The sequence below is a fragment of the Moschus berezovskii genome, chromosome 5 (assembly GCF_049115385.1).
Source record: "Moschus berezovskii isolate FMDL1 chromosome 5, NW_MosBer_1.0, whole genome shotgun sequence".
Lineage (NCBI taxonomy): Eukaryota > Metazoa > Chordata > Mammalia > Artiodactyla > Moschidae > Moschus > Moschus berezovskii.
The window spans coordinates 52,711,382-52,723,383 of record NC_142464.1 but is presented as its reverse complement, the minus strand read 5'-3'; the positions used below and the strand labels follow the sequence as shown (position 1 = coordinate 52,723,383).

The 12,002-nt window shown below is 43.3% G+C and overlaps 1 protein-coding gene across 2 annotated transcripts in view; it reads left to right on the top strand.

Moving 5' to 3' along the window:
- Positions 1 to 12,002, top strand: part of CCDC149 (coiled-coil domain containing 149) — a 116,231-nt gene that overhangs the window by 88,790 nt on the left and 15,439 nt on the right. For both annotated transcript variants that reach the window (XM_088836266.1, XM_055435314.2), the window contains 2 exons: positions 176 to 320; positions 10,065 to 10,141. In XM_088836266.1, coding sequence (XP_088692392.1) covers positions 176 to 320; positions 10,065 to 10,141 — 222 coding nt within the window. The remainder of the gene's footprint in view (positions 1 to 175; positions 321 to 10,064; positions 10,142 to 12,002) is intronic.

Here is a 12,002-nt window from a genome sequence, read left to right as displayed (position 1 = left end):
CTTTTATTTCATTTTACTTTTGACACTTGAAGTGGATTCTTCAATTACAACAGAGTAGCACATAGAAGTCAGGGATTGATCCCAGCTTCCTTGTCCAGGAAGAAGTAACATTGGTTTGCATTTGATCATTCCAGAAGGATTTAAGACTGAGATGTAAATTTTATATCCCTCCTAGTTCAGGATCTGTTATCTGAGGATCATGGGTGCAGTCTCCCAGCTACTCCACAGTCCATTTCTGATCTGAAATCTCTGGCAACAGCCCTGTTGGAGACGATCCATGAGAAAAACATGGTCATCCAGCACCAGAGGCAGACGAACAAGTAGGTGGCCAGACCCTGGGGTGCAGGGTGGGTGGGAGATCGGTGGGACGATGGCTATCAGCCGGTAACCAGGTGGCAACCAGGTGGGCTGCAAGCCTTAAGGGAAGGAGAGGAGAACCCTCGAATCCAGTGGGAAACTTACCTGGACCAACAAGGAGAGAATACTGGCTATTCCTCATTGAATGCTTAGTCTGAGCCACTCACCAAGCCATGCATATTGCCTGGCTGATTTTGATGGTATACATGTCTGGGGAACTTAACCTACTGTCCTCAAGTCTCCTCTAGGGGAGACACCTCCTCATGCCGTTTTAACCTCATGGGATGGCTTTCTGGGGCTCTGAGAGTAGAAACACCGAAGCATCAACTTACAAGCCTATGGGGCCTAGAACGGAGTCTCGTGCCATTTTTCCAGATCAGCAAAAAAAAAAAAAAAAAAGGATGGTGGAAAGGAACAATAGCTAAAAGAGCATGTGTTCTTCTGTTACTATAAACGTGTTAACTACATTAGACAAAATCAAGCAAGTTAAAGTGGCATGTAGAGATGACAGAAGCAAAATTGGAAGTGTTCAGAGAATGGTGAATAAACCATAAATCAGTGCAACAAATGTTGCAAATAGAGCCAGCTTCCAGGACCAGCGACTCATGCAGTCACACACAGCCCAGTGTTCAGAAGGTCCCTGCATTTGTTCTAATGCTCTGCAGTCACCATCTTCAAATTCTTCATCGTTTTTTTAACAAGAGGGACCCGAAGTTTCATTTTACACTGGGCCCTGCAAATTACGTGGCTGGCCCTGCTTTTATGACCTACACATGGAAGCAAAATTTAAGTGTGCCGTGTAGGAACAGTTTCCCAAAGACTGGGCTTCCAGCAAGAACAGGGAGCAGTCAGGGAATTGGGGGCCTGGCGAGGTCGGGGTTTGCAAGGAGAGAGGCAACCGTGAAATGATGGAGAGGATTGTAAAAACAAAAGAGCAAAAAGAGAGGCTGGGAGTGAAGGGGAGATAGCGCAGGAGATTAAGATTATATAAAAGAAGGCGGGGAGCAGTGGAGGGAGTCTGGGCAATCTCAGAGGGATGACAAGGGTGATTTATTGACAGAAGAAGTTTTTAAAAATTCTTTTAAAAGAAATATTAACCAAGGACTGAAACAGCCAGATGCTAAAATGGAGATGCTCCTCAGGGGAGGACGAAGAAATGGGGATCTCCTGAAATAGGTACAAGGTCTGTTTTATTCCGCAGCTGGAAGTGGTCCCAAGAGCCTTCTCTGTCCTCACCAGCTCCCTATGAAGCATCCACAGGGGCTCTTTCAAACCTCCTCGGGTCTTCTCAACCCTCATTTTTTCTCAGCAGGTAACCTCAGCTTCTCTCTTGCTGAGAAAACAAAGCCTGCCTATCAAGAGCCCGGAGGCTCACTGCTCCCCAATGTCTTCCCCCGTCTCCCTCTGGTCTCTGGGAAACACACTGACCCACTGACCTATTGGTCCTCACCCTGCTCCCTCCTCTGGCGCCTGGCTCTCCTGTGAGCTCCTTTTTCAAGCTTTTCAATTTCTGCCCTTCCTGCTGCTTCTGCATTTTCACCCAGAAACCTTCCACATCTTCTTAAACATCCGCCCCAAAAGGGTTCCCATGAATTCCACTCACCTCCAATCCTTGTGAACGAGAGGCCACCCTTACATCTTCATCAGCCACCTCCCAAATGTGCGTGCTGGGGTGAGGGAGCCACCTATGGTAGAATTACTTGAAGGGGGTGATTGTTTAGAAATGCAGATTTGGGGGGGTTCTGGAAGGAATGTCGGGATTCTGAATTTTAGCAGATGTCCAGTGATGCCAGGCGCAGGCTTGAATACCTCCCAAGACCTCTTCTGAATTTCCATAGCAATCTTCCTGTGAGGGTCACCAGTACCCCCGACCTCCCTTTCTGACCTCTTTCTTCTATAATGTCTCCTCATCCCAGCTCCCATCTTGAAAACCATCTTCTTGGATTCGTCCTGCTCTCTCTGCTGCCTCCTTCCCTCTCTCTTCTCTTCCCCTCCTTCCACCCCAGGCTTCTTCCTCCTCTTCCTCTCTTCTCTGACCTTCCATCTTCTTACCTCCACTCAGGGGACCTGTCTTTGCTTCCTATTCTTTACAGACTCTTCCTAGAACTCTTGTCACCTTGCTGTCAAGAGCAAGACCCAAATTTCCAGCTGCACAGTTGACAGTTTCTCCTGAATTTCAGCTCCTCAAATTCAATGAGTCTAGAGTCTGGAGCACCCATTCCTTAGTATGTTTTAATATACTTTAAAATGCTTGTGCCCTTTGACCCAAAGCGTCAGTTTCTAGAAATTTATCTGAAATAAACAAATTAGAACAATACTCTAAGATTTAACCATGAGGTGGTTCACTGTAGATTCATTTATAAGAGTGAAAAAGTGGAAACAACCAGAATATTTTTAAATTGGGAAATGGTAGCGTGTGTATGTGCTAAGTCGCTTCAGTCGTGTCCAACTCTTTGTGACCCTGCGGACCTTAGCCTGCCAGGCTCCTCTGTCCATGGAATTTTACAGGCAAGGATGCTGGAGTGGACTGCCATGCCCTCCTCCAGGGGATCTTCCAGACCCAAGGATCAAAGCTGCATTTCCTGTGGCTCCTGCATTGCAGGTGAATTCTTTACTGCTGGGCCACCAGGCAAGCCCTGGAGAATGGTTATGATTATAGTAAATCCATAAGGCAGAATATTACTCAGCCCCTTAAAGTGTGACTTGAAGAATATTTAACATGTTCTGTCCACCATCCTAATGCCTAGCTTTGACGAACTTCCACATCACTTGGGTTGCAGCTATCCCAAGGCCAGAATGTTTGTCCATTTTGGTCACTGTTCTCTCCAGTACGTTGGACAGTGCTAGGCCCACAGTGGGTGCTTATAATGATTTGATGATGAGTGGATGATTGACTGGTCGAACTCTTTATTCCTTTTCCCTTAATACTCATGTGCAAATGGGCATTCAGTTTTCTGGTTTTCATGCATACATTCATTTACTCAATATATATTTCCTGAATGCTTGCCAGGTTCATCTCCTACCTGCTCCCTCTGCTTGCTCCCCACCAGACCATTCATTATCTTGTCCTTAGGAAGATCCTCCCATGAACCCTCTATTCTCAGACCCCCGCCCACCTCCTCTGCTGTTTACCTGGGCACACTACCTGCCTACCTCGGTGCTGATCACAATGCAAGCCTCCACCAAAAAGCCTGGCTGAGTCCCACCACCTGCTAAATTCAGTGTTCCCAAGCTGCTGGCTGACACTCCCATCTCTTGTGATGGACTGACTTCCTAATACATGCCCACCATACCCCACTGCAACCACACACATCTCCAGGTTTCATGGACCCTTGCTTTCTATTGAGAGAGAGAGACGTTTTCATTCTGCAGGCTTTGTTTCTGTAACGCACCTTTTTGTTTTTAACTGTTATTTAATCATTTTGAACCATCTGATTCACGTTTTAAAAGGTTAAACAACGATATATCTCCAAACCAATGTCTCTCAGCCACCCAATCCACCTTCCTGGAAGAAACCACCGTTCTTCATTTTTTATGTATCCTCTCCAAGGATACATATATAAGCAAATGTGTAATGTATTTATATCAGTTCAGTTCAGTTCAGTTCAGTCGCTCAGTCGTGTCCGACTCTCCGCGACCCCATGAATCACAGCACTCCAGGCCTCCCTGTCCATCACCAGCTCCCGGAGTACACTCAAACTCATGTCCACAGAGTCGGTGATGCCATCCAGCCATCTCATTCTCCGTAGTCCCCTTCTCCTCCCGCCCCCAACCTTTCCCAGCATCAGAGTCTTTTCCAGTGAGTCAACTCGTCTCATGAGGTGGCCAAAGTATTGGAGTTTCAGCTTTAACATCAGTCCCTCCAATGAACATCCAGGATTGATCTCCTTTAGAATGGACTGGTTGGATCTCCTTGCAGTATAAGGGACTCTCAAGAGTCTTCTCCAACACCACAGTTCAAAAGCATCGATTCTTTGGCGATCAGCTTTCTTCACAGTCCAACTCTCACATCCATATATGACCACGGGAAAAACCATTGCCTTGACTAGACGGACCTTGGTCGGCAAAGTAATGTCTCTGCTTTTTAATATACTATCAAGGTTGGTCATAACTTTCCTTCCAAGGAGCAAGCGTCTTTTAATTTCATGGCTGCAATCAGCATCTGCAGTGATTTTGGAGCCCAAAAAAACAAAGTCTGACACTGTTTCCACTGTTTTTCCATCTATTTCCCATGAAGTGATGGGACCAGATGCCATGATCTTTGTTTTCTGAATGTTGAGCTTCAAGCCAACCTTTTCACTCTCCTCTTTCACTTTCATCAAGAGGCTTTTGAGTTCCTCTTCACTTTCTGCCATAAGGGTAGTGTCATCTGCATATCTGAGGTTATTGATATTTCTCCCAGCAATCTTGATTCCAGCTTGTGCTTCTTCCAGCCCAGCGTTCCTCATGATGTACTCTGCATATAAGTTAAATAAGCAAGGTGACAATATACAACCTTGACGCACTCCTTTTCCTATTTGGAACCAGTCTGTTGTTCCATGACCGGTTCTAACTGTTGCTTCCTGACCTGCATACAGGTTTCTCAAGAGGCAGGTCAGGTGGTCTGGGATTCCCATCTCTTTCAGAATGTTCCACAGTTTATTGTGATCCACACAGTCAAAGGCTTTGGCATAGTCAATGAATATAGACACATATAACTACTCATATATATTATATACATACAGATTTTCTTTTTTCTTTCTCTCTTATTTTTTTTTACAAATGGTAGCTAGTATTCATTAAAAAAAAAGGTTTTTTTCACTGTCTTCCACCTTGCTTTTTTCTCTTTACAATAAATCTTGAAGATTGCCTCATATCAGTACATAAGGTACCTAATGTGCCATTTTTAATACTTCGAGGGTCTTAAGTTTCATACTTTCAATAAATGTTTTTTTGGGGGGTATGCGAAAAAACAAATTATATAACAGATGGAGGCGGGGCTAAGAATAAAATGTGAATTCGGTCTGCTTGCTCTTATCCCCCTTGATTTAGCCTTTTGTAACTAAAATTTTAAAATGGCTGTGTTGAGGTGGAGCATTAGAAGTAGGAATGAATGCAGGTGTTCTGTAAGAGTGTGTGCCCCCTACTGGTTTTCCACTGCCTGGCACTTACCCTCTCTACCCCATGCCCATCCCCATCCTCCTCTCCCTTGACGCTAAGAAGGCCCAATGGGAGCCATCTTGACAAACTGATGAATAAACCTAGGACTTCATAATTTGAGAGAATATTCAATTAATTAGCATTTTGCTTGAGGTCCTTGTTGCGAGTTTGCAGCTGTCCAGCTATTATTAAAGAAGGAATGGGGTTCGTGTGTCTTATAAACAGGTTAATGATGAAGAGGCAAATATTAAGAGCATGTCTCATGGAACACCACCTTCAGTTCTCCAGCCTTTCCCAATGAGCCCTCTCTCTGCCAGTGGTGGGGTAGTGGCAGCACTGGTTTATACATGGGGACATCCTGGCCTTTCACCACCCTCTGTGCTTTGCCTAAATCTCTTCACTGCTCTCTCCCTTACTTGGACAATGGTAAGTAGCCTGGAAGTTCAAGATCTTGGAAGCAGCAGGAGCTGTCCTGGATCAGAGCAAAGATTCAAAAGATCTCCTGGGGTGAAAGTGGGAGGCGAGGTTATCTGCAATTTGTGTGGGGCCACTGCCAACTCTTCTTCTTTTAAGGATCAGGCTCCCCCCGAGACCCTCACTCAGGATTCCTGCTTCCCATGTTGTACAGAGAGAAAGGATAGAGGCAAAGCGGTGGCTGGTTCCTGAGTTAGTTCTGTCTTTTGCAGATCCCCTATGGGCTTCCCTGGTGGCTCAGAGATGGTAAAGAATCTGCCTGCAATGCAGGAGACCTGGGTTCAATCCCTGGGTCGGGAAGATCCCCTGGAGAAGGGAATGGCTCCCCACTCCAGTATTCTTGCCTGAAGAATTCCATGGATAGAGGAGCCTGGCAGGCTACAGTCCATGGGGTCACAAAGAGTTGGACACAACTGAGTGACTAACACTCACATGGTGTTTTTACTATCAGAAACTACTACTGAAAATCTTATCTAGAAGCCCAGTGTCTTGAAGTTTTTTCTAGACTACCAGGTAGACATAGGCTAAAATTTTCCCTATTCTAAAACAAGTCACAGCTAAATAAAAACTTTATTTTAAACACCCCCCCCCATCTTACAAAGAAAAAAATCCTCTCTCCAGCCTGTTTATGCCTCAAGCTACTGCCCTGACTGTCTCCTTGGATTCCCGCCTAAACTACTTGAAGAGTCATCTATATTCACCGCTCCAGCTTTCTCATAGGCTGCTTTTCCAGCCCTGTCACTTGGATTCTGGATTCCACCCCTTCATCTGTCTTGTAACGGCTCTCTCAAGGGTCGGGCACATCTTCTCAGTGGCGTGTGCCCACCTTCTAGAATGAGATGATACAGACTCTGCCACCTGACCTGGAACCCTCCCTCCCTTCCCCACGTGGCTCCTGTTCCCTTTCCACCTCTGTTCCTCTGGTCCTTCTTGCTTTCCGCAGGTGGTACCGTGGTCCCCGGTTCTTCTGGCTTTTCTCTTTCTGCTGGAGGGTAGACCTGCTCCCAGCATGCATTCTCACCCTTGCACTCCTGGATCTTGCTGTCTCCCAGAGATGTCCGTCTGTCTCCTCGGTTATCCCAAGGTCACCTCCTCCTCTAACTCCTTTTTATCACTGTTTCTTTGGCTTCCGACAGCCCCACTGGCTCTTGTGGGATATAGCTTCCCATCTTTGCTCCTTGCAGCCCAATAATTGTTGGATTGGTTGAACTTCACTGAACGGACCCTGTTTTTCCTTCTTCTGTCTCCATCTGTGTGTCCTGCCAGCTATGAAGCCTCCAATAAGCCTCTCCTCTCCCTGGGCTGTGTTACAGCACGTTCAGTGGACTACCTGCTGTATCTGTTCAGTGTGAAGTCAACTAGAAGACCGTCTGTCATTTGAAGCATCTTGGGTTATATTTTGCAGGTCCAGCTGTGGCTGCATCCATATTTCAGTTATGCATAGTTTTAAAGAGAACTTGCTTTAGGCATGTGAATGCTGGTTTTCTAGTATCATTAGGGTGTTATTGGTTAAGCACATGCACTTGGGAGGCAAAGGTTAATCTACCTGAGGCATAGGTTAAAAATCCATGCTCATCACCAGCTGAGTCCAGCATGTGGTTTTGGTTACGCTGACTAATTTCTATGCCTCTGTTTTCTAATGGGAGTAGAGGGTGCTGGGTGAGAACACTGGGGGTTGGGAGGAGACATAGATTTGAGATGAGCTGTGTGTCCTTAGACAAACTGCTTAACCTCTCTGTTTGTTAGGGCCCACACGTATAAAAGGAGGATAAAAATACAGTCTATACTGCAGAGTTTTGTCAAGTCAGAGAAGAAAGTGTACTTTTGGTGGATGTTTGGCATGCACTCTGACTCAGACCCGGGATTCAGGAAAGATTAATTGATATTTGTGTTAACCATAGAGTAGTTGTTATTGTTATTGATGATGTTATTGTTGCCATTGCTGCTACTACAACTTCTACTGGGTCCATTTTACTACCTCCAGCCCTGCATCAGATGCCTGTGTCAGGCTGAAGAAAAAAGCAGTCCACACCGACAAACTAAGGCAAGGTCCCTGAGAGTAGATTGTTCCAGACACCAGCAAATTCACATCAGCACATTTCTGGGAGACGTGGCTGCGTTATCCAAGAACATCAGAAAAAATACAACCAAATGTCTCTTCACCACGCCTTTGAGTGTTGCCCTGACGGCATCTTTCATTGTACACAGAAGAGTTAAGCCTTATCTTTTGTTTCCAAGAAGCAGCCACGTACAGATGATCTGATCATTCTAAGAAGCAGGCATCAGCTTGAACACCAATGTGACTGTATCTCAAACCCATCAGCTGGTGAAAAGGGAGCTCGGATCAGAAGGTCTGAGCAAAATATTGAAAGCAAGATTACGAAGAAAGGTGTTTATTGAGGGGTCAGAGACATGAAAGCCAAATAGACCCAACAAATGGAGTGAAAATTGAAAGTAATTGATAAAGACTATGCAGAATTTAAGACTTAAGGAAAAGAAAAGAAAAAAGCTCTAAGTACATAGATGAACAAAACCACATAGAGTCTCGTCAAAGAGTTTTATGTGAACTCAAAGGGAATATTAATTAAGAGTCTGCAAGTCAATTCAGGTAAAATAAGGATGCATTCGAAGCAATATACACATGTGCAGATATACACATATTCAGATCTTGGTATGTATGTGGGTGTCTGCATCTATGTCTGGAATATAAAGAAATGTAGAAGAACAATTCTGGCATTCTGGTTTCTCCTGCTGAAAGAATTTGAAACATTGCTCTTAAGGTGATTTCTACATCATTTTAGCACAGCAGTGCCAAGAAAATCCCCCAAAGATAAAGACTGGTTTTTCAATTTCCAGGCCAATGAAAAGTGATTGACGTTTTGGATGCCTATCACATCATTTCCCAACTATATTTAATTTTGTGTGGAGTGAAGGAGGGGATATATGTGGCCACAAATAGGTCTCTTCATGCATAGAGACCAAGTTTGGCTTCCGAGTAAACAGAGTAATCTGTTAAAATACTCATTCAAGATCTTATACATCATAGTGAATCAGAACAGTCACCTTGGAAAGCAGTGTAATTATTTCAGTGATTCTATAATTTCTGAAAGTTTTTCAGATGCCTATTTTTAAATCCCAGAGATCATTACAAGCTATGAAAAAAAGCATTTATTTAATGAAATATATTTATTGAGCACCTACGATCTACCAGGCGTTATGCTATATATCAAGGATATGGCCATTCGTAAGCCATGGGTTAGGTCTAAGAAGGTGGACATTATTTTATTGACTCGAAGTCACATCACCAAGCATGTTCCTTCATCTTATTTGTGAGACTTGGTTGCTTCTAAAACTCAGATCCACCCTCAAAGAATCAAGTTGTGATACTTTTAAGAGTATTCAAAATTAAGTGTCATCTTTAGCCATGAGAAATTCCCAGATAGAAATGATGTAAGATGCCTGGGTAATGGTAGAATCATTGTATGTCTTCCCAGCTACCTTTGTGGGAGAAGAGTCACTTGAATGGCAACACTTTCAAGGTTTAAATCATGTTAAACCATTCACTTTATATTTTCATATGTACTTTCAGTAGAGTCTGTGTATGTTTAGCATGTGGGTGCGTGCTCAGGCACACACACAAACGCGTGCACGCGCACACACACACACTGTTTTTAGCATGTGTCTTAAGTCTCAGAACATTTTCTCTCTACTAGGGCATCACCCGGAGAAGGCAATGGCAAGCCACTCCAGTACTCTTGCCTAGAAAATCCCATGGATGGAGGAGCCTGGTAGGCTGCAGTCCATGGGGTCACTAAGAGTCAGGCACGACTGAGTGACTTCACTTTTCACTTTCACACATTGGAGAAGGAAATGGCAACCCACTCCAGTGTTCTTGCCTGGAGAATCCCAGGGATGGGTGAGCCTAGTGGGCTGCCATCTATGGGGTCGCACAGAGTCAGACATGACTGAAGCGACTTAGCAGCAGCAGCAGCAGGGCATCACCAGCCTTCCCAGATAGCCTGCTCACAGCCCTGAGAGCTGATGAGACAGATGCTTATTGATCTGTCCTTTGCCATTTTTCTCCCCTTTTCCAGAATCCTAGGGAATCGGGTGGCTGAACTGGAGAAAAAATTAAGAACTCTGGAAGTTTCTGGTTTGTGGAGTCTCCCAGGTAAGCAGAACTTTATAAAAATTTCTTTTTTTGAAAATTTGCAGAGCAGACTTTACCTTTTTAACGTTCTTTTATTTGAAGATTATTGCTGAAACGTCTACAAGTGTTTGAAACTTAAAAGCCATCATTTTGGAGGAAATCAGAAAAAAACTAATAAATATACAAAGTGAACTATGAAGTTTGCTAATCTAAATTCTGAAATTGTCATTGTATATGTCTGTATGTATGTTATTTTTAACTTTTGTGAGTATGGTAAATTGCTTCATTTTTTCCCTGTAGGTGTCTTATAGAGATGTGTTCAGTTTAATCATCACCCCTAAAAAGGAATATAAGAACTCACAAAAATTTATTCTATTTAATCATTCGTTCTAAAAATGAATGTACAAACTTACAAAGACGTGTTCAATTTAATCATCAGTCTTAAAATTGAATATAAGATCAAACAATTGTTCTAACCCAAACGCGCTGTACAACCTTCTTACCTCTTCCCTCATACCATTTGCTACATAGCTTGAAAATAAAAATTTCTGCTGTAGATTTTTTTCCCTCAGTGGTACAGGGGGTGAAGAAACTGATGTTTCACATTAATTAGCTATATTTATCCCGTTTGTCTTGGTAAAATACCCCCCTTCATGAGACCCCCATTAGCTTTCTTCTTTCTCTTTACATTCTCCAGAAACTTGTATTTATCATTTTCTACCACCTCCTCTTTCCCTGGAAGCAACTTTGTACATATATTTTTAGTTACTTAACCTTTCTGCACAAACCCTTCTCTACCCTTGAATCATATCCGTTTCTTCCTTGTAATGTATGAGAAATGAACATTGCCACAGGGACATGGACAAAACCACATGTTTTCTTAATGTAAATCTGAATAGCCGCCTCAGGTTGCCTGGAAGTGTATTTCATAAATTGCAATTTTTAGTAGAGATTCCTTGAACTTGATGTCAGAAGACCTAACAGACCTAATTAGTGCCAAGTGCCATCCTGGGGATTTGAATGATCCATTTTGCACAAGAATCTTTTGATGCAGTTAAAACCTTATCTCCTTTGAAGGCCTTTCTTTTATTGCATTGAATTTCAACACAGTCAGGCAAATTTATCGTTTATTTGTGCAGTCGGATTGCTATTTCTGTGCATGTTCTAGCATTTGGATTTTTTTTTCTCTCCAAATGACTTAGTGAGATTTCACAATGTTTTATTTCTACAACTTCTGTAAAAAGATGGAAGTCGAATAAATGAAAGAATGCTGAGAATTTCCTATCTCTGCCGCTGTTTGGTCTAGGTTAGAATGGCTATTATGCAATAACAATTGTTTCTTTCCTTTTTTTTTCCTTCTGCTGCGGGAAGGCCTGAGCTACAATGTTTCCATAGGATTTGGGAGTATGTTCTTTTTGAAATATCTGTGTTTGTGGCTAATAGCAGTGCATTAATATCATCCCCGCATGTAAATAAATAGAAATGCATTCTCTTTGTATCCTTGCACTTTTCTGATTAGAATAGTCAATTGAAATAGAGAATTCAATTAGCACAAAGCAAATATTAAATGGTAGCATTTGCTTGGAGGGCAGCAACTGAATGAGTTTTATGCCCCAGCCTGTTTGTTCTAATCTCTGGCCTCCACATGGGTACAAAGTGGGAGGACAGAAAAAAAAGAATGGCAATTCCCCCGATCTGACACAGTTTATGTGACTGTGATAGCACTGCCCTGATGCAGCAATAAAGGATGTTACAATGAGGCATCACTTCACTATCATTTTCAAACCAAGGCGGAGGGGAGGGGCCTCTTTCCATGCAAATCAGACCAGTCTCTTCTATCTGCTCATCGTTGTACTGTCTCCATTTAAGCTCTAATAGCTGA